This window comes from Solea solea, chromosome 1 (genome assembly GCF_958295425.1).
Source record: "Solea solea chromosome 1, fSolSol10.1, whole genome shotgun sequence".
Taxonomy (NCBI): domain Eukaryota; kingdom Metazoa; phylum Chordata; class Actinopteri; order Pleuronectiformes; family Soleidae; genus Solea; species Solea solea.
Window position 1 is genome coordinate 24832233 of NC_081134.1, and position 22339 is coordinate 24854571.

General features: G+C 45.8%; 4 protein-coding genes across 10 annotated transcripts; 3 read left to right on the plus strand and 1 right to left on the minus strand.

The window, feature by feature from the left end:
• The first annotated feature begins 252 nt into the window (after positions 1–252).
• Positions 253–2244, plus strand: LOC131448609 (dnaJ homolog subfamily C member 5B-like). The gene is made up of 5 exons (XM_058621249.1): positions 253–359; positions 925–1045; positions 1141–1354; positions 1432–1606; positions 1920–2244. The coding sequence occupies exons 2-5, from the start codon at positions 939–941 to the stop codon at positions 2009–2011; spliced, it is 588 nt and encodes a 195-aa protein (XP_058477232.1). The 5' UTR covers positions 253–359; positions 925–938; the 3' UTR covers positions 2012–2244.
• Positions 2245–2845: 601 nt separating this feature from the next.
• On the plus strand, positions 2846–8689 carry LOC131465312 (E3 ubiquitin-protein ligase TRIM63-like). 3 transcript variants are annotated; one of them, XM_058637890.1, is made up of 9 exons: positions 2846–3106; positions 3783–3955; positions 5991–6165; positions 6279–6374; positions 7117–7350; positions 7509–7531; positions 7758–7882; positions 8021–8313; positions 8424–8689. In XM_058637890.1, the coding sequence occupies exons 1-9, from the start codon at positions 2987–2989 to the stop codon at positions 8505–8507; spliced, it is 1323 nt and encodes a 440-aa protein (XP_058493873.1). In that variant the 5' UTR covers positions 2846–2986; the 3' UTR covers positions 8508–8689. The 3 variants fall into 3 exon arrangements, with proteins under 3 accessions (XP_058493873.1, XP_058493862.1, XP_058493852.1); XM_058637879.1 differs by having other exon boundaries at positions 2886–3106; positions 8024–8313; XM_058637869.1 differs by having other exon boundaries at positions 2886–3106; positions 5994–6165.
• A 397-nt stretch (positions 8690–9086) lies between these two features.
• adhfe1 (alcohol dehydrogenase iron containing 1) lies at positions 9087–16615 on the plus strand. Its single transcript, XM_058637803.1, has 14 exons — positions 9087–9182; positions 9801–9838; positions 9903–9949; positions 10065–10118; positions 10194–10348; positions 10560–10756; positions 10949–11026; positions 11112–11217; positions 13703–13855; positions 15247–15345; positions 15465–15543; positions 15618–15714; positions 16152–16309; positions 16425–16615. Exons 1-14 carry the CDS (start codon positions 9124–9126, stop codon positions 16506–16508), a joined length of 1404 nt encoding a protein of 467 aa, XP_058493786.1. The 5' UTR covers positions 9087–9123; the 3' UTR covers positions 16509–16615.
• Positions 16616–16759: 144 nt separating this feature from the next.
• On the minus strand, positions 16760–22339 carry LOC131465295 (myb-related protein B-like). 5 transcript variants are annotated; one of them, XM_058637838.1, is made up of 14 exons: positions 21910–22339; positions 21497–21533; positions 21345–21420; positions 20791–20862; positions 20400–20495; positions 20101–20351; positions 18349–18511; positions 18069–18275; positions 17903–17968; positions 17757–17840; positions 17580–17683; positions 17421–17508; positions 17228–17320; positions 16760–17142 (listed from the first exon to the last, which is right to left on the minus strand). In XM_058637838.1, exons 2-14 carry the CDS (start codon positions 21520–21522, stop codon positions 17113–17115), a joined length of 1356 nt encoding a protein of 451 aa, XP_058493821.1. In that variant the 5' UTR covers positions 21523–21533; positions 21910–22339; the 3' UTR covers positions 16760–17112. The 5 variants fall into 5 exon arrangements, with proteins under 5 accessions (XP_058493821.1, XP_058493800.1, XP_058493830.1 ...); XM_058637817.1 differs by having other exon boundaries at positions 17903–17992; positions 21910–22329; XM_058637847.1 differs by having other exon boundaries at positions 17903–17992; positions 20101–20321; positions 21910–22324.

Below are 22339 nucleotides of genomic sequence, written 5' to 3' on the forward strand. Positions count from 1 at the left end.
CTAAATTTAACCCCAATCACTACTGGCCTAATCCTAATCCTAATCCTGACCTTAAACAATATCTTCACCTTAAAATGTAGTCATTCACGTTGTGGGGACTTGATTTTTGTCCCCACAAGGAAGACAAGTCCCCATAATGTGATAGTGTAAACAGGTTTAGGTCCCCACAACATTAGTAATACATGGACACTACTACAGACACACACATACACATACACAGACACACACACAGACACAGTGAAACCTGAGCAGGTGAAACTCGTCGTCACCTGAGCAGCTGCTGAATGTTTGATGGAGACAGTTTGACAGAGGACGACTCACCTGGACAGAGACGCTCACACACCTGAAGGCTTCATCAGGTAACATCATGGTTTCTGTATGTCTGTCTGTGTGTGTCTGTGTGTGTCTATGTGTGTGTGTGTCTGTGTGTGTCTGTGTGTATGTGTGTGTATGTCTGTGTGTGTATGTGTGTGTATGCGTCTGTGTGTGTCTGTGTATGTGTAAGCGTCTGTGTGTGTGTCTGTGTATGTGTATGTGTAGGTGTATGTATGTATCAGGTGTGTATCAGGTGAGTGTATGTGGACGTGTCAGAAGGTCAGGTGTGAGTATGTGGGCGCGTCAGGTCAGAGGTCCAGGTGAGTGTATGTTGGCGTGTCAGAGCTTCAGGTGTGAGTATGTGGGCGTGTCAGGTGTGTGTATGTGGGCGTGTCAGAGGGTCAGATGTGAGTATGTGGGTGTGTCAGAGGGTCAGGTGTGTGTTGTGTTTGTGGACGTGTCAGAGCTTCCGGTGTGAGTATGTGGGCGTGTCAGAGGGTCAGGTGTGAGTATGTGGGCGTGTCAGAGGGTCAGATGTGTATGTGGGCGTGTCAGAGGGTCAGGTGTATGTGGATGTGGGCGTGTCCTGACATGTGTCACCTGTCTCAGGTGATGGTGTCAGGATGTCTGAGGGGAGACAGCGAACTCTGTCCACCTCAGGAGAATCTCTGTACCAGATTCTGGATCTTCAGCGAGGCTGTAGCCATGACGACATCAAGAAGTCCTACAGGTGAGACAAGACACATGCCCGCCCACAGCCATGCCCCCACACGTCCATTCACTGTGTGTGCCGAGCCTCTGTAACGCGGTGTGTTCCTGTGTCAGGAAACTAGCGCTGCGGTACCATCCCGATAAGAACCCGGAGAACCCGGAGGCGGCGGAGAAGTTTAAGGAGCTGAACAGCGCTCACTCCGTCCTCTCCGACCTCTCCAAGAGGAACATCTACGACTCGTACGGCTCTCTGGGGCTCTACGTGGCACAGCAGTTTGGAGAAGACAATGTCAACACCTACTTTATGCTGTCCACCTGGTGGGCTAAGGTGAGGGGGCGGGGCTTGTGTGGGCGAGGACGTGGTTCGTGGCTCACCTCTGACCTCTGTGTGTGTGTGTGTGTCAGGGTCTGTTCGTGGTGTGTGGCGTTCTGAGCGGATGTTACTGCTGCTGCTGCCTCTGCTGCTGCTGCAACTGCTGCTGTGGGAAACTCAAGCCCACGCCCACCGCTGAGGGGGCGGAGTCTGAGTATGTCTCCCCTGACGACCTGGAGGAGGAAATCCGCAACGACCCCAATAACGGTGAGGTTTTAAAGATCCTGTCACGGACTCACTGTGTGTGTGTGTGACTGTGTGTGTGTGTGTGTGTCTGTGTGTCTGTGTGTGTGGCTGTGTGTGTCTGTATGTGTGTGTGTGGGTCTGTCTGTCTGTGTGTGTGATCATGTGACATAGATATCAGAGTCAGGCTGGTTCTCAGCAGCAGGGGGCGCTCACAGTCACTACTTCATATAAACTGAACTTTATCGATGCAGACATTTGTCCACAGCCTGTGAATCTGAATACATAATAAGCCTGGAAGTTATGAGGTCATGAGGTCACATGTGTTTTCTCTCAGACTCAGAGACTCCGATTGTTCGCCAGCCGACAAACACCAGCGAGAAAACTCAGCTGATCTGCGACGGTCGCCACAGAGACACGTACACATGAAGAGGACAGGAAACAGGAAACAGGAAGTCTTCATAAAGATCAAAGTATCATTAAAATCTTCATGTAAATGATTTAAAGTTTGGTTTGTATTTGAGTGAACTGTGGTCACATGACGTGATGATGTCATCTGTTGTAACATGAGGAGTCAGCCTGTAGAGGGCGCTGTCTGACACTGTGTGTGTGTGTGTGTGTGTGTGTGTGTGTGTGTGAATATTAAAATCATGTTTACGATGTTTGACGTCACAATAAACTTTGTTTTGAACAAACTCTGTTGTCTGTCCACTCTGTGTGTGTGTGTGTGTGTGTGTGTGAGAATGTGTGAGCGTGTGTGTGTGTGTGTTTGAGTGTGTTTGTGTGTGTGTGTGTGCGCGTGTCTGTGTGTGTGAGAATGTGTGTGTGTGTTTGAGTGTGTTTGTGTGTGTGTACACGTGTCTGTGTGTGCGCATGTCTGTGTGTGTGTGTGCGCGCGCCGTGTCTGTGTGTGTCTGTGCGCGTGTTTGTGAGCGTGTGTCTGTGCGTGTCTGTGTGAGCGTGCGTGTGTGTTTGAGTGTGTGTGCGCTCGTCTCTGTGTGTGTGTGAGTGTGTGTGCGTGTCTGTTTGTGTGTGTGTGTGCACGTGTTTGTGAGTGTGTGTGTGTGTGTGTGTGTGTCTGTGGGGGTGTGTTTGACCAGCAGGTGGAGCTGCTCTGTCCCCTCAGCTGCTCTAACACTGTGGACTGTCCCTTTAAAAATTTATGTCTCCCCCTCCCCCCTGCTCTGTCATGACCTTTGACATATAAGGACTTGTTGGCACGGCAACGGCTGACAAATGTCTTTCTAAAAACAGACACAGCTCCTCACTCACACACACACACACACTCACGGAGGACAGGAACAACAACGCTGCTCCTTCATTTTACTGTTTCTTCACTTCCTTCTTCTCTGTGACGTCACCCCCTGCTGTCCAGGTGTGACAGGTGTGTCCCTCCTCGTCGCCATGGAGACTCTGGAGAAGCAGCTCATCTGTCCCATCTGTTTGGAGATGTTCACCAAACCAGTGGTCATTCTGCCGTGTCAGCACAACCTGTGCCGCAAGTGTGCCAACGACATCTTCCAGGTGAGTCAGCATAAAACACAGGACGAGTCAGCATAAAACACAGGACGAGTCAGCATAAAACACAGGACGAGTCAGCATAAAACACAGGACGAGTCAGCGTAAAACACAACACGAGTCAGCGTAAAACACAACACGAGTCAGCGTAAAACACAACACGAGTCAGCATAAAACACAGCACGAGTCAACATAAAACACAGGACGAGTCAGCATAAAACACAGGACGAGTCAGCATAAAACACAGGACGAGTCAGCATAAAACACGGGACAAGTCAGCATAAAACACAGCACGAGTCAGCATAAAACACAGTGCGAGTCAGCATGAAACACAGCACGAGTCAGCATAAAACATAACACGAGTCAGCATAAAACACAGCACGAGTCAGCATAAAACACTCACTCTCCCACACCAAAGCTCATAGAGAATATTAGTAATTTTAGCTGCTGGTCCTCTGCTGCCTCATGTGGTCACTTTGTGACACTGAGGTCAATCTGAACAAAGGATTTCAAACACTGAATTCATTGAAATCAGACATTTGAACTTAGTGATGGAGGCAGCAGTGGATCAACAACTCCTGGGTGTGTGATGTTAAAATCACTGATTTTCTCTGTTGGCTTTGGTGTGGAAGAGTGAGTGGTGTAATAACAAATTACCTGTTTTTGGCCCCGCCTCCTGCAGGCATCCAATCCCTACCTGTCGACCAGGAGTAGCTCCACAGTGACATCTGGTGGTCGTTTTCGCTGCCCGTCCTGTCGACATGAGGTGGTCCTGGACCGACACGGTGTTTATGGTCTGCAGCGCAACCTGCTGGTGGAGAATATAATAGACATGTACAAGCAGGGCAGCACCAGGTAACACATAATCTGCTGTGTCACTGACATACACACACACATGCAGTGTAAATAAACTCTTTACATGTAGCGTCATGTCACATGATGAGGCTGTGACATCATCAAAGCAGCAGAAGTAACGTGTGTGTATGTATGTCAGTGACACAGCAGTTTATTTTAGATCCACACATTCAAAACAAAACTTTATTTAAAGTAAAATTAAACACTATCTGTGTCTCTCTGTCTCACTTGTCTCTCTCTCTGTCTCACTTTTCTGTCTCTGTCTCACTTGTCTCTCTCTGTCTTACTTGTCTCTGTCTCTTGTCTCTGTCTCACTTGTCTCTCTCTCTCTGTCTCACTTTTCTGTCTTTGTCTCACTTGTCTCTCTCTCTGTCTCACTTGTCTCTCTCTGTCTTACTTGTCTCTGTCTCTCTTGTCTCTGTCTCACTTTTCTCTCTCTGTCTCACTTTTCTGTCTCTGTCTCACTTGTCTGTCCCTGTCTCACTTGTCTTTCTCTGTCTCACTTGTCTTTCTCTGTCTTACTTGTCTCTGTCTCCCTCGTCTCTGTCTCACATTTCTGTCTCTGCCTCACTTGTCTCTGTATCACTTGTCTCTCTCTGTCTCACTTGTCCCTCTCTCTCACTTTTCTGTTTCTGTCTCACTTGTCTCTGTCTCACTTGTCTCTCTCCGTCTCACTTTTCGGTCTCTGTCTCACTTGTTTCTGTCTCACTTGTCTCTCTCTCTCTGTCTAACTTGTCTCTGCCTCGCTTGTCTCTCTCTGTCTCACTTGTCTGTGCCTCACATGTCCCTGTCTCACTCGTCTCTGCCTCACTTGTCTCTGCCTCACTTGTCCCTGTCTCACTTGTCTCTGCCTCACTTGCCTCTCTCTGTCTCTCTCTGTCTTACTTGTCTCTGTCTCTTGTCTCTGTCTCACTTGTCTCTCTCTCTGTCTCACTTTTCTGTCTCTGTCTCACTTGTCTCTCTCTGTCTCACTTTTCTGTCTTTGTCTCACTTGTCTCTCTCTCTCTGTCTCACTTGTCTCTCTCTGTCTTACTTGTCTCTGTCTCTCTTGTCTCTGTCTCACTATTCTGTCTCTGTCTCACTTGTCTCTCACTGTCTCACTTTTCTGTCTCTGTCTCACTTGTCTGTCCCTGTCTCACTTGTCTTTCTCTTTCTCACTTGTCTTTCTCTGTCTTACTTGTCTCTGTCTCCCTCGTCTCTGTCTCACATTTCTGTCTCTGCCTCACTTGTCTCTGTATTACTTGTCTCTCTCTGTCTCACTTGTCCCTCTCTCTCACTTTTCTGTTTCTGTCTCACTTGTCTCTGTCTCACTTGTCTCTCTCCGTCTTACTTTTCGGTCTCTGTCTCACTTGTTTCTGTCTCACTTGTCTCTCTCTCTCTGTCTCACTTGTCTGTGCCTCACATGTCCCTGTTTCACTCGTCTCTGCCTCACTTGTCCCTGTCTCACTTGTCTCTGCCTCTCTCTGTCTCACTTGTCTCCGTCTCACTTGTCTCTCTCTGCCTCACTTGTCTCTGCCTCACTTATCTCTCTCTGTTACACTTTTCTATCTCTGTCTCACTTTTCTGTCTCTGTCTCACTTGTCTGTCACTGTCTCACTTGTCTCTCTCTGTCTCACTTGTCTCTCTTTCACCTTTATGTCCCTGTCTCAGTGGTCTCTGTCTTACTTGTCTCTCTCTGTCTCACTTGTTTCTGTCTCACTTGTCTTTCTCAGTCTCACTTGTCCCTGTCTCACTTGTGTCTGTCTCACTTGTCTGTCTCTGCCTCACTTGTCTCTATCTGTCTCACTTGTCTTTCTCTGCCTCACTTGTCTTTCTCTGTCTCACTTGTCTGTGTCTCACTTGTCTCTGCCTCACTTGTCTCTATCTGTCTCACTTGTCTTTCTCTGTCTCACTTGTCTGTGTCTCACTTGTCTGTGTCTCACTTGTCTCTGCCTCACTTGTCTCTCTCTGTCTCACTTGTCTGTGTCTCACTTGTCTCTGTCTCACTTGTCTCTGCCTCACTTGTCTCTCTCTGTCTCACTTGTCTCTGTCTCAGCAGTAAAGCGTCTCCTCAGGTGAAGGTGGAGCAGCCCATGTGTGAAGAACATGAGGAGAAGATCAACATCTACTGTGTGACCTGCAGCGCCCCCACCTGTTCACTGTGTAAAGTGTTTGGAGCTCACAAAGACTGTGAAGTGGCACCACTCAACACTGTGTTCACCAAACAGAAGGTACACAACTGCTACACAACTACTACACAGCTATTACACAACTGCTACACAACAGCGGTTTAATGCCACTATTCTCCCTCTGTGTCTGTGTGTATGTGTGTGTCTGTGTGTAGGCTGAGCTGACTGACTGTATTTCGATGCTTGTTGGAAACAATGAGAGGATTCAGGCGATCATCAGTCATCTGGAGGAAACCTGCAGAACTGTCAACGTGAGGTCACACCTTCACACCTGATCTTCTCACCTGATCTTCACACCTGATCTTCACACCTGATCTTCTCACATGATCTTCTCACCTGATCTTCACACCTGATCTTCGCACCTGATCTTCTCACATGATCTTCACACATGATCTTCTCACCTGATCTTCACACCTGATCTTCTCACATGGTATTCACACCTGATCTTCTCACATGATCTTCACATCTGATCTTCGCACCTGATCTTCTCACATGATCTTCACACCTGATCTTCTCACATGATCGTCACACCTGATCTTCTCACATGATCTTCACACCTGATCTTCCCACCTGATCTTCTCACCTGATCTTCTCATATGATCTTCTCACCTGATCTTCACACCTGATCTTCACACCTGATCTTCTCACATGATCTTCACACATGATCTTCTCACCTGACCTTCACACCTGATCTTCACACATGATCTTCACACCTGACCTTCTCACATGATCTTCACACCTGAGCTTCTCACATGATCTTCACACCTGATCTTCACACATGATCTTCTCACCTGACCTTCACACCTGATCTTCTCACATGATATTCACACCTGATCATCTCACATGATCTTCTCACCTGATCTTCACACCTGATCTTCTCACATGATCTTCTCACCTGATCTTCTCATCTGACCTTCACACCTGATCTTCTCACCTGACCTTCACACCTGATCTTCTCACCTGACCCTCACACCTGATCTTCTGTGTTTGCAGGAGAACGGCAGCAGACAGAAGTCAAAGTTGTGTGAGACGTTTGATCACCTGTTCGCTGTCCTGGAGGAGAAGAAAGGTGAGATGACTATGAAGATCAGCTCTGAGCAGGAAGAGAAGCTGGACTACATCCGCGGCCTGAGGAGGAAATACAACGAGCACCTGGAGAACACGGCCAAGCTGCTGGAGACGTCCATCCAGACCATGGACGAGACTGAAATGGCTGTGTTCCTGCAGGTGAGACACGGCCATGACGTCATCGCTGTGATGACGTCATCAGCGTGTCTACCCTGTTTTTCACTAGGGCTTTTATTTTGTCTTCACTGAGAGAATTACTGGGTCTTTTACTTTGAAACCAGTCAATATGAACAATAACTTTGATTTGTTTCCCACAGACGAGCAAACCTCTGCTGCACAAGTGAGTTTTTAACACTTTGCATGTGATCAATGTCATTGATTATTGACTGATGATTGGCTGATTATTGGCTGATGATTGACTGATTATTGGCTGATGATTGATTGATTATTGGCCGATTATTGACTGATTATTGGCTGATTATTGACAGATTATAGACTGATTATTGGCTGACTATTGCCTGATTATTGACTGATTATTGGCTGATTATTGATTGATTATTGATCAGGATCGAGGAGGGAACCAACACATCACAGCTAGATAAACTCCAGCGCGGCTACGAGAAGATGGATCACTTCACAACAAACTTTGATCGTCAGAGACGAGCGCTGAGCGACATCGACTTTGTCAAAGGTAACAAACAGGACGTTAAAAAAGTCTTACCATACTGTCAGCATGAAGTTTCAGCACTGTATGCTAATGTGTTAGCATGTAGCTTCAGCACTGTATGATAGCGTGTTAGCATGTAGCTAATGTTGTGTTTTCCCACAGCAGATGAAGATGGTGATGATGATGAAGAGGAGGTGGAGCCCAGAGTGACATCAGCAGGAAGTAGATCGGAGTCACAGCAGCAAGTTGCAGCCAATCAACCACCTCCTGTGCTAGCTGCTCAGGTCTCAGCCCCGCCCCCACAGAGAACCTCAGAGATGGCATCACATACAAAAAGCCCCGCCCCATCACCACTCAGCCAGGTCCCACCCCCTCTGCCCATTGTCACTGCCAGCCCTGCTCCCTCACCACTCAGCCAGGTCCCGCCCCCTGTCACTGCCAGCCCCGCCCCCCAGGTATAACTGTGTTTAGTTAATGTGATTGATCATTGATCATGTGATTGATCAGTGTTATTGATCATGTGATTGATCATGTGATTGATCATGTTATTGATCATGTGTTCCAGGTTCAGTCTGATCAGCAGAGTGAGTTAGACGACAGAGACGGACCCAGACACGTCTTCTCCTTCAGCTGGCTCAACCAGAAGTGAAACCAGGACTGGACGAGTCCAACAGAACCTCAGTCAGAGTCGACTCTGTTTTAATTCCACTTTATTTAAAAACATCAACACGGTGTTTTCTTCTTTTTCCCTTTGTTGAAGTGAAAGAAAAAACTTTCACTTTTTAATGTCTCAAATAAATGTTTTTCACCAGACTCCATGTAAAAATGGTACACTTTTGGTTTGTGTTGTCATTTCCTCAGCTCATCACGTGTTCACGGCTGAAGTGAAGATGTTTGACTGAAAATTCAGCTCATGTGAATTCTTTCATTTTTGTTGTGTGTGTGTTTCGTCATGTTTTTATGATTTAAAGTTTGTTTTTGTAAAAAAAACCATTGAGGTTTGTTTAAAGGTGGATGTGTCGTCGCCCCTCACACACACACTTTTATTTTTGAAAAGTCTTCAACTTTTATTTTATTATATTGTATACTATAACTAGTATTTTTACCGACGTCATCGCTGAATATCATCTTTTATCGACAGCGAAGTCACTTCAACTTTATTTTGAAAGACAAGACGGTAGCAATGTTTCCAGGCTCGTCACGTGACGTGACGTCAGTTCGGAGTTAGTCCGTGTGTCGGTGCAGGTGCTCCGGACTCTGAAGACATGGCGGGACCAGGAAGGGACCGGGTCGTTAAGCTGCTCAGGCAGCTGGAGCACGCAGCGTGAGTTTAATCAACGTCATTACATTTGAGTGTAAATACAAGTGACGTCACGTCAGTGCGCGCTTGTGTGAGAAAACATGTAAAAAATGCAGGTTCGTGTGTGTGTGTGTGTGTGTGTGTGAGGGGCGACGACACAACGACCTTTAAACAAACCTTGAGATCCAGAACTTTATTCTGAACCAGATTAAAGACATAGTTCGGGTTTTTTAAAGTGTGGTCGTGACCAAACACAACAGGTTTTAGACACTGACCTAAATACTCGATATCCACGTCACACGTTCACGTCTTTATCTCACTGTTAGACAGACTTTTCCAACAGGAAACTGAAGTTTGTAAAGCACTCACTCTCCCACACCAAAGCTCATAGAGAAAATCTGTGATTTTAGCTGCTGCTCCTCGTGTGGTCACTTTGTGACACTGCGAAGTCTAAATGAAATATTTGAAATGCTGAATTCATTCAAATCAGACATTAGAACTTAGTGATGGACGCAGCATTGGATCAACAACTCCTGTGTGTGTGTGTGTGTGTGTGTGTGATGTTTTTTTAACATGAGGTTTGGTGTGGGAGAGTAAGTGTGTCTTTGTGAATGATCTTCTTTGTGTGTGTGTGTGTGACAGGTGCAGGTGTCCTGCTCACTCCAACACCTTCCATCAAGGTACACACAAACAGACACGCACATGTACACACACATGTACACACTTAACAATGTGCTTCTTCAGGTTCACCTTTGACCTGCACCGTCAGAAAAACTGACTACGCCTTCGAGGTAAATGTAGATTTAAAGACTTTTATTTTTTTATGTTTGTTTTATTTTGTAAAAAAAAATGTGTGTGTGCGTGTGTGTGTGTGTGTGTGTGTGTGCGTATATGTGTGTGTCTCAGATGGCCAGTTCTAACATCAGATATGGAGGAGGAGTCAGCAGAGAGATCGGCATGGTAACCACCTTCATCACCTTCACCTTCATCATCCTCCTCCTCCTCCTCCTCATGCTAACACATGTTCTCCTGCAGGATCTTCAGAACCTCGGGGCCCGGAATGTCTGTCTGATGACGGACAGGAACTTGTTCCGCCTCCCCCCGGTGAAGGCGGTACTTGAGTCTCTGGCCAAGAGCGGCGTCAACTACAAGGTTTACGACAACGTCCGAGTGGAACCCACAGACACCAGGTGAATTCACACACACACACACACGCACACACAGACACTTACACACACACACACACACACACGCATACAAACACACACACACACACACACGGAAGACAAGTCCCCATAATGTGACTGTGGAAACAGGTTTAGGTCCCCACAACATTAGTAATACCTGCACGCACACACACACGCACACACACACGCACACTGACTGTCCTCTGTCTCACAGTTTCAAGGACGCCATCTCTTTTGCAAAGACGCACTCGTTTGATGTGTTTGTGGCAGTGGGCGGGGGCTCAGTGATTGACACCTGTAAAGCAGCCAATCTGTATGCTTGTCATCCCGACGCTGACTTCCTGGATTTTGTCAACGCTCCGATCGGCAAAGGGAAGCCGGTCACCGGAACGCTGAAGCCGCTCATCGCAGGTAAACGGGGGGGGGGGGGGGGGAGCAGAGGTCAGGGGTCAGGTTCAATGATTGACAGCATGTCACATGTCTTCACGTGACATGTTGTCGGCCTTGATCCAGATTTACACCTGCTCAGGTGTTTGACCTCTGACCGCACATGTTTTTCTTATCACCGGGTCAAAGGTCAACTCTGTCTTCATCTCTGTTTAGTGCCGACTACGGCGGGCACGGGCAGCGAGACCACAGGAGTGGCCATCTTTGATTACGAGCCTCTGAAAGCCAAGACAGGTGACCTTTGACATCACACTCACTTCCTGCTGCAGTGATGACATCACAGCGGCAGCGTGAGCTCTGATTGGCTCTCTGTGTTCAGGTATCGCCAGCAGAGCCATTAGACCCACGCTGGGCATCGTGGACCCGGATCACACACTGAGCATGCCCGAGAGAGTTGCTGCTAACAGCGGCTTTGACGTCCTCTGGTCAGTCTGTCTTAAAAAAGCAGAATTTTTTTATTACTTTGTTCAAAGTCATACACTTAAATTATTATGCCTTTAAACAATTTGGGAAAGCCCAAATGAAGATGTCATGTCTTTGGAAGCTTCTGATAGGTTTATTGACAACAATCAGTCATCATCATCCGCTTTAACCTCCACCAGAGGGTCGCGGGGGGTGCTGTGCCAATCTCAGCTACATCAGGCGATAGGCGGGGTACACCCTGATCCATTGCAGGGCCACACACACAGAGACAAACAACCATTCACTCTCACACTCAACACCTATGGTCAATTTAGAGTGTCCAATTTACCTAATCCCCACATTGCATGTTTTTGGACTGTGGGAGGAAGCCGGAGAACCTGGAGAACCCGGAGAAACCCCTTGCACACACGGGGAGAACATGCAAACTCCATGCAGAAAGGCCCTTGTTCCAACCGGGGCTCGAACCCGGGTCTTCTCACTGCAAGGAAAGAGTGCTAACCACTGCCCCACTGTGTGGTTTATTGACAACATTTGAGTTAATTAGAGACACCTCTGGATGTATTTTAAGGCACACCTGAAACACACTGCTTCTTTGTGTAACATCATGGGAAAGTCAAAATAAATCAGCCAAGATATCAGGAAGAGAATTGTGGACTTGCACACGTCTGGTTCTCTCATTATTCTGACAAATAGAAATCATTTTGGTAATCCTAACAGACCTAAAACAGGAAAAGTGATTGTCTGGTTTCATGTCAGACAGTGAGGAAAAAAAGCATACGTGTCTTTTTATATAGTGTATGTAAACTTCTGCTTTCAACTGTACATATACATGTATGTATATACATATGTATATAAGTATTCACCTCCTTGGATGTTTTCCCCTTTTATTGCTTTCATAAATCAATCATGGTCAATAAAATGTGGCTTTTTTCACACAAAAATGTATTGGAAAAAAACTATTTAATGTCAAAGTGAAAACAGATTTCTATAAAATAATGTTAATGAAACAAAATTATGTAAAGAAAAATAATTGTTTGCATAATTATTCACCCCCTTCAAGTCAGTATTTAGTATATGCACCTTTGTCTGCAGTAACAGCTCTGAGTCTGTGTGGATACGTCTCAGTCAGTCTTGTACATCTGCACACTGCAATTTTGCTCCATTCTTCTTTTCAAAACTGCTCCAGCTCTGTCAGGTTGCGTGGGTATCGGACATGAACAGCCCTTTTAAGTCCAGCCACAAATTCTCTGTAGGATTGAGGTCTGGGCTTTGACTCGGCCACTTCAGAACATTTACCTGGTTCTTTTTAAACCATTCCTGTGTAGCTTTTGCAGTATGCTTTGGATCATTGTCTTGCTGGAAAATAAATCTTCTCCCAAGTCGTAGTTCTCTTGAAGACTGAATAAGATTGTCCCCCAGGATTTCGGTGTATTTTGCAGCATTCATTCTGCCCTCTATCTTTACAAGCCTTCCAGGGCCGGCTGCCAGCAGCCGGTCATCAGACCAAAGAATCTTCTTCCACTTGACCATGGAGTCTTCCACATGCCTTTTGGTGAACTCTAGTCGAGATCTAATATGAATTTTCTTCAACAGTGAAGAACCCGGCAGCAGTTGCTATATGCACAGTCTCTCCCATCTCAGCAGCTGAAGCTTGTAACTCCTTCAGAGTAGTCGTAGGGGTCTTGGTGGCTTCTCTCACTAGTCTCCTACTTGCATGGTCACTCAGTTTATGATTGATTTCACTGAACTCCGGGGATGTTCAATGTCTTGGAAATGTTTTGGTATCCATCCCCTGAATTGTACTTTTCAATAACCCTTTCCCTGAGTTGCTTGGAGTGTTCTTCTGTCTTCATGGTGTAATGGTAGCCAGGAATACTGATCAACCAGTCTCTGGACCCTTCACGCACAGATGTTTTATACCTCAATCACTTGAGACACACCCACACCATTCAGGTGATCTTCATTTCACTAATTGTGAGACTATTGGCAACAATTGGATGGACCTCTATTGAATTAGACCACTTAATTAAAAAGGAGGTGAATAATTATGCAAACAATTATATTTATTTATTTATATATTTTTGTTTCATTAACTTTACTTTGTAGAAATCTGTTTTCACTTTGACATTAAAGAGTTTTTTACAATAAATTTTTGTTTGAAAAAAGCTGAATTGTATTGACCATGATTGATTATGAAAGCAATTGAGGGTAAAAAAAAAATGTATGTATGTATGTACATATATACATGTATATACGTATACATGTTTATACATGTATACGTATATACATGTATATACGTATACATGTATATACGTATACATGTTTATACATGTATATATGTATATACATGTATATACATATATACATTTACATGTATGTATATATACTGTACGTATATATAATGCACACATTTGCTGTTGTATTTATTTTTGTTGTAAATTAGCATAAATACACAAATCTGTTTTGTGATTTGATCATTTCTCTAAGCCACGCCCTGGAGTCATACACTGCTCTGCCGTACCACAAGAGGGCGCCCTGCCCCTCCAACCCCATCAACCGCCCCGCCTACCAGGGCAGCAACCCAATCAGCGACGTATGGTCCCGCCACGCACTTAATGTGGTCGCCAAGTACATGAAACGGTAAATAAACCCAGAACCAGATGATTGATTGAATGATTTATTAATTGGTTGGTTACTTGATTTGTTGTTTGATTGGATACATCCCATGTTGATGTTATTCCTCCATCCCCGAGGCATATCACGCTGTGGCAAGAGCCGCTATTGGTGTGTCCGACCACAACACCATTCTCCTAATTCCTCAGTATCGTCAGAAAGTTAAGGTGGCAAAACCACGAATCACAGGCTATCACAGACTATCAGACTATCACAGACTATCACAGGCTATCACAGACTATCACAGAATATCACAGAATATCACAGACTATCAGACTATCACAGACTATCGCAGACTATCACAGACTATCAGACTATCACAGACTATCACAGACTATCAGACTATCACAGACTATCACAGACTATCACAAGACTATCACAAGACTATCACAAGACTATCACAGGCTATCACAGGCTATCACAGACTATCACAGACTATGTAAGTGTGGATGATGCAGTGTCCCTCTGTGAACTCCATCCTCCAACACCTGGAATCGAGATCCACATATGCCTGTATTCTTTTTGTGGATTTTAGTTCGGCATTCAACACCATCGTCCCTGTGAAATTGATACACACTTTACAGGAACTGGGGGTCAATTCATCTTTATGCAAATGGATATATAGCTTTCTATGTGACCTGACAGTGAGACAGGTGGTAAACCATGTCTCACTGGTCAGGTCCCTGAACATTGGTGCGCCCCAAGGCTGCTTTTTATCACCTCTTCTGTACTCTGTATACACATGTTTGCCGTTCACACTCTGTACTGTTATTTAAGTTTGCAGATGACACATCTGTGGTAGGTCTTATCACCAATAACATCGAAACTGTTTACCACAGTGAAGTAGAGGAGCTACTAAGGTGGTGTGAGAACAACAACCTCATCCTTAACATCTCTAAAACTAAAGAGCTGGTTGTTAATTTCAGAAAGGAGACCTCCTCCCTCTCTCCATCAATGGAGAAGCAGTTGAGAGGGTCACCTCCTTTAAGTTCCTCTGGACCTCCATCCATTAATCCCTATCATGGGAGCTCATCACCAGTCTTATAATCAGCCAGTGCCACCAGCGACTACTTCCTGCTGCAGGTCAAACAATTCAGGCTCAGTCGACCAGCCATGACCTACTTCTATAAATCCACAATAGAGAGCATACTCACATTCTCCATGCTTGTCTGGTACGGTCACACAACCTCACAAGATAAGACGGCTGGAGAGAGTTGTGTGCCAAGCTTCTAAGATCATCGGTTGCGGCAGACTTTCCTCACTTCTTGAAATTGATTGATTGATTGATTAATTGATTGGGTTGGTTGGTTGGTTGGTTGGTTGGTTGGTTGGTTGATTGATTGATTGTTTGATTGCAGATCAGTACAAGACCCTGGGGACGTGGAGGCTCGGTCCAGCATGCACCTGGCCAGCGTGTTCGCAGGGATCGGCTTTGGAAACGCTGGAGTTCATCTATGGTGAGTGTAAATGTAATCATTCATACGTTCATAATGATTCATGAACTGTTAGCGTTAGCTTTGTAAACGTTAGCAGGGCATTGCTATGGTAACGCAGACATTTTGTTTGCGTTTGTCAGTCATGGAATGTCGTATCCAATCGCTGGGAACGTGAAGACTCACATTGCCGAGGGTTACAGTGTGGACCACCCCCTGGTGGTGAGTGAGCAGAAGACAATGATGCTGAACATGAATCACATCATGTTTTCATCTTCTCATGTTTTCATCCTCAGCCTCACGGGCTCTCAGTCGTCCTCACATCTCCAGCTGTCTTCAACTTCACTGCCCCCATGTGTCCAGAGCGCCACCTGGAGGCTGCGGAGATCCTCGGTACCTGTTCACTGTTTTCATTACATCACATTACATTTAGTCATTTAGCAGACGCTTTTATCCAAAGCGACTTACAATTGAATTGAATACAATCAGCCAGGGGTAGAGTCGAACTTGCGACCATGATGTCTTTCGCACACAGGGTACCAGTCTACCACTGAGCCACTCCACCCTTCATTAAATATGACAAAAAAAATGCCATTTTAAAATCAGTGCACATGTGTGATGACACGTTCAGGTGCAATCACAGACTGATGTTGTGTGATGATGCGTTCAGGTGCAGTCACAGACTGATGTTGTGTGATGATGCGTTCAGGTGCAGTCACGGACCGTGATGTTGTGTGATGATGCGTTCAGGTGCAGTCACAGACCGCGATGTTGTGTGATGATGCGTTCAGGTGCAGTCACAGACTGATGTTGTGTGATGATGCGTTCAGGTGCAGATGTCCGGCAGGTGAAGCTGGTGGACGCCGGTGCTGTTCTGGCCGATACGCTGCGTCACTTCCTGTTTGACCTGCAGGTGGAGGACGGTCTGGCAGCTGTGGGCTACAGCACAGAGGACGTCCCTGCGCTGGTGAAAGGAACTGTCCCTCAGGTTTGTCTCTTTTCATTTCAACATAAATAAAAAAAAATATGTTGAGTTTGTGAAAGAACAAAAATATTCTGTATGTTTTAAAGAGAAATGACACAAATAAGTTTCATTTTTTTAGGAGCGAGTGACCAAACTGTCCCCTCGGGGACACACTGAGGATGACCTGGCCCTGCTGTTTGAAGCCTCCATGAAACTCTACTGATGCAGGTCTGGTAAAAGCCACAAGAGGGAGCCGCTTCTCCTCCTGTTTGGACTGGTGATGACATCACAGTGAAATAAATAAAAGTCTCACTGATGTTTGTCTCAATATTTCCCTTGTGATTTAATTTTTGTCACACTGCTGCACACAGGAAACAGTAGATCATGAATGACTTTGAGGATGCAGCACCCCCTTGTGGCACTTCTACGACTCACTTCTAGGAATCACTAGGACTGAAATACAATATAAGACAATTGTCCACTCACATCTTTATTTAAATAAAGTTTTACAGCACAAATAAAGGTCTGACAGACAGAGGGCGCCACAACAATAAAACTCATCAATCACAGCAAATGCGTGTTTAAATAAACATGAGTTTCCATGACGATAACGTGTGTGTTAGTCACACCAGCCAAGACACTCCTGAGGCTAATGCTAAGCTAACATGACCTTTACGTCCTCCGACAGACAGCGCCATCAATAAAACAAATGCGTCACAAAGTGAACCAGGTGAAATAAATAAAGTTAAAAAGGTTTTTTAAAATCAATCAATCAATAAAACAGTTGATCCAACTGAGGACTGCTGACTCATCGCTTCCAGGGCGACTCAGCAGCAGGACGATGATGAGGGCGGAGCCTGCACAAACAGAAAGGGAAACAAAATCCTCAATCATTCTGAAACCACGCCCCTCTGGAGGCAACTCGCACCACAGCACCCCCACCTGGCCGTTCAGTGCAAAACAGCTAAGGACCGAGTCCTGAACCTGCCGAGTCATGACCTTTGACATGGAGCTGAGAAGACAGTCGTCTTGAACCTGAAAGACAAACACGTTACACTGTGTGTGTGTGTGTGTGTTTAAATCTTGGTGGGGACATTTTGTCCCCTATTTTTTCTTGTCCTCTCTGTCCTCTCACCTCGTCCTCATTGCTGATCTTCAGCGGCGTCGGTGTTTGTGGAGCCGACGCCCACAAACATCTGATGGTCTCACTGATGTCAGCGTCCCTGGACACAACAACACTAGTTTAGCTGCTAGCGGCTAACAGCTCTTTAGTCTGTTGCTAGTGACAACGTACAGTGTGTCCACGTCGTGGCTGCAGCACAGAGAGACGGAGGCGGGGGTGGAGCTAAGCACCACATGCTCCAAATTCATGTCATCAACGTCACAAAGATAAAGAAACTGGAAGAGAAACATTTCACTTAACTAACGTTACTAAAGTGTTAGTAAACACTTAAAGGTTAAACGTCTTTACCTCGGACGGTGAGAAGCTCAGGACCATCGGGCTGCTCCTGCTGGACGAGGTTGAGGCCCCGCCCCTTTCGGTCACACCTGCCGCCTGCACAGAGGTCAGAGGTCAACGGAGGTCACAGGAGGTGGTTAATGTGCGTGTTTTCTTACGTAGCTCCCGCTCAGGTCAGACGTGGACGGTGTGGCGTACTCTCGGCACAGGGAGGATGTCACTTCCTGTGTGCGGTAGTGCCACAATTTCTGCAATGAACAGTCATGTGACTCAGCTTCCTTCCAAAATAAAAGCCTTAACAAACAAGACAAAGTGCTGTCTTACCTCTGCCGTGGACTCTACAGGTGCTGTCAGTTCACACATGCTCAGAGAGGAACCTGAGGTGCAGGAGGACAAGGACATAGAGGAGGAGGAGGCGGGGCCACAGGTGTGACATGTAAAGGTGTGGCTGCTACACACAATCTGCTCTAAGGACTCGTCCTTTACACTGGACACGCTGGACACGCTGGACACACTGGACGCACTGATGGCCTGAAGGAGAATTAGCATTGTTAGCTTGCCTGTCATGGCTGGAAGGTGGAGCTACAGGTGAGTGGACAGTGACCTGGGCGGGGACGAGAGTTGAGCTGGTGGAACCACCACAAGAGATGGGGATGGAGGACGCAGTGAGCGAGGTGTTGTGACGATGCAAGGCCTGCAGGTGTCCCTGCTGCTCTACCTGCCTCTTGAGGGTGGAGTTCCAGTGGTTCTTGACGGAGTTATCAGTCCTGAGGACAAGACACAGCCACATCACAATGTCCCTGAATGTCCTCAAACATTAATATGACCCTGCAGGAGGTCTATGCACCCGATGACCAGAAGGTCTATGTATCAGGTGAACAGAAGGTCTATGTACTCGATGACCAGAAGGTCTATGTATCAGGTGACCAGAAGGTCCATGTACCCGATGACCAGAAGGTCTATGTATCAGGTGAACAGAAGGTCTATGTACTCGATGACCAGAAGGTCTATGTATCAGGTGAACAGAAGGTCTATGTACTCGATGACCAGAAGGTCTATGTATCAGGTGATCAGAAGGTCTATGTATCAGGTGACTAGAAGGTCTATGTATCAGGTGACCAGAAGGTCTATGTACCCGATGACCAGAAGGTCTATGTACCCGATGACCAGAAGGTCTATGTACCCAATGACCAGAAGGTCTATGTATCAGGTGAACAGAAGGTCTATGTACTCGATGACCAGAAGGTCTATGTATCAGGTGATCAGAAGGTCTATGTATCAGGTGACTAGAAGGTCTATGTATCAGGTGACCAGAAGGTCTATGTACCCGATGACCAGAAGGTCTATGTACCCGATGACCAGAAGGTCTATGTACCCAATGACCAGAAGGTTTATGTATCAGGTGAACAGAGGGTCTATGTATCTGATGAACAGAAGGTCTATCTATCTGATGAACAGAAGGTCTATGTATCTGATGAACAGAAGGTCTATGTATCAGGTGACCAGAAGGTCTATGTATCTGATGACCTATTGGGATTTTACCGATAATGATAATTAGCGATATTTTGAAATCCTCAAACATGTTTGTAAAAGCGTTGACGACCTGTTGTTGACCTGTTGCACCAGCTGCTCTTGTTAATATTATATTAGATGTTAATGATAATATTGACAAAAAACAAACTTATTCAAGAAAAACAGGTCTTATTTATTAACTTAAACTTACTTAAAATAAAATATTGCACAACGAGCAACAAAAACTATCATGAGAGCATTTTAAACTAATGTAAACAACACTCATCAACATGAGAACGTGGACACACATATCACTTATTGAGTGTGTGAGTGTGTTTTCTTGTTGTAAGTTAGCTGATCGACCTGCTGTAGCTTTTCACATTCTTTCCATTCTTCCAATTCTGTGCGCTGGTTCATTCACAGATGGTGAAAAAAATTCCTTGTCGAGTCTTTGACGGTGACCGCTTTACCACATAGTTTACAGAGTGACGTCTTTTGAGTGACGTCAGTGTTTTCAAAGCCAAACGACCTCCATGCGAGTTAGGAGGAGGAGCCACGTTTAACCACGTGGTTACAGAGGCTGCTAGAGTTTGTGTTTGTTCACTCGTGTTTAACTTCAGCCGCACATGCAGCTACGTTAGCTTAGCTTGCTGTTCTCATGCACATGCGCCACAGTCTATCCTGCTAGGCTGGATCATGCAGTGTGGCCTCTTGCAAAATGATTCCGACATACTCGATATTGTGATTTCACACATCGTTAAAACAACAATTAAAATAATATCGTAGACGATATATATTGCAAACCGCGAGGTCTATGTACCCGGTGACCAGAAGGTCTATGTACCTGCCGGGCAGCTGCTTGGCGATTTCAGCCCAGCGGTTTCCCAGAATGCCGTGGGCCTGACAGATGACCAGGTCCTCCTCTGGTGTCCAGCTGCTCTTCTTCACCTCCGGGTTCAGATGGTTGTGCCAGCGCTCACGACACTGCTTCCCATTCCGACTCTGCACGTGTTTGGCAATGAGCGACCAGCGCTTGACGCCATACTTCTGGACCAATGCCATCACCTGCACAGGAGGTGACATCACAAACTCTTCCTGTTACAGTGGGGCAGAGCTAGAGCCTGGTCTGTGTGGTCTCCTTACCTTCTCGTCCTCCTCTGGAGTCCATGGACCTTTGACAAGCTCTGGATTCTTCATCTCCTGCCACCGCTGCCTACACTCTACCTCTGACCTTTGACCCTGACACACACAAACATTGTCACTTGGCCTGTTGTGGTTTAGTATCAGGTGGTGTGGAACTTCTAGCACTCCCCATGGGGAAGTCTGAGTGATTACCAAAACACTGTCAGCATCTGAGTGCTGCTAATGCACTACTAACTAACTCACTCACTCACTTACTTACGCACCAACTAACTAACTATGAGTTAGCATGTGTATGTGTGTGTACGTGTGTATGTATGTGTGTGTGTGCATGCGTGTGTATGTGTGTGTGTGTGTGTGTGTGTGTGTGCATGTGTATGTGTTTATGTGACACCTTGAAGTGAAGAGACACTGATGGCCAGTTGTTTGATCCAAACTCATCCAACAACCTCAGAAGCTTTTCATCCTGAGGAGAAAGATCATCATCATCACCATCACCATCATCATCACCATCACCATCATCGCCATCGCCATCACCATCGCCATCACCATCATCACCACCATCATCATCATCATCATGATCACCATCACCACCATCATCATCATCACCATAATCATCATCTCCATCATTATCACCATCACCATCATCATCACCACCATCACCACCATCATCATCATCACCATAATCATCATCTTCATCATTATCACCATCACCATCATCATTACCACCATCATCATCATTACCACCATCATCATCATCACCACCATCATCGCCATCATCACCATCACCACCATCATCATCACCATAATCATCATCACCACCAACATCATCATCACCATCACCATCATCATCATCATCACCACCATCATCATCATTATCACCATCACCATCATCATTATCACCATCACCATCATCATCACCATAATCATCATCATCATCATCATCACCTCGTCTCTTGTCCATCTCTTCTGAGTTCGTCCTCTGGTCACTCGTCTTCTTAGTCGTGAACATTGACTCTTTGCCCTGAAACAGGAAACGTGTGACATCATCAGTGACATCATCAGTCATAGGTTTGTTATGGTGTGTGTGTATTTCTCACCATGGTCTGCAGTTTCTGCTGCTCATTATAAACACTTCTGCACGACACACACACACACACACACACACACATACAGACAGACAGACACATACGTATACACGTATACACATACGTATACACGTATACACACACGTATATACACACACACATATAGACACAAACACACATACAGACAGACAGACAGACACACACACACACAGACAAAGAGGTTAACATGTTATCAAAGTTATCGATCACTGAGCGAAAGTAAAAGTAAAAATACTCTGTTACTCTCGTCATCACTGTGACCGTTGAGCTAACAGCTGTTAGCAGAGGCGAACGTTAACGTGACAACTCCGGGCTGTGAGTCCCGGTTCTTTGCCGGGTCAGTACCGGCTCAGCACCGGCTCAGCGGGATGAGACCCTTCACTTACCGGGAGGAGGAGGACGTACGTTAGGAGGAGCTGAGCTCACACTGTGCTCTGATAGGACCGCTCTGCAGTGACGTCACTCCTGCGCTGCCTGTGCACTCTGTACAGTGTCCATAAAGTTGAACTATGTTTATCGCTCCTGTGTTTTTACCTCTGAACAAACTTCAAATATTTTGAAACGTTTCCTCTCAGTTTCTTTTGATCGCGTTATTTAAAACGTGGCACACACAGTGCTGCCCCCTGCTGGTGTCTGCGTTAATGTTGCCATGCTGTTTCCACGCTGAAGAACTACAGTCACATGTTTATTCCCCTCGTGAGCGTTCACTCTGTGAATGTGTGGGTGAAGATGAAAGGATGACTTCAAAGGATGAAAGAGATATTAAATGAAAGGTGCAGTAAAAACAGGACATGATGCCCTTTGATCTGTAGGTTG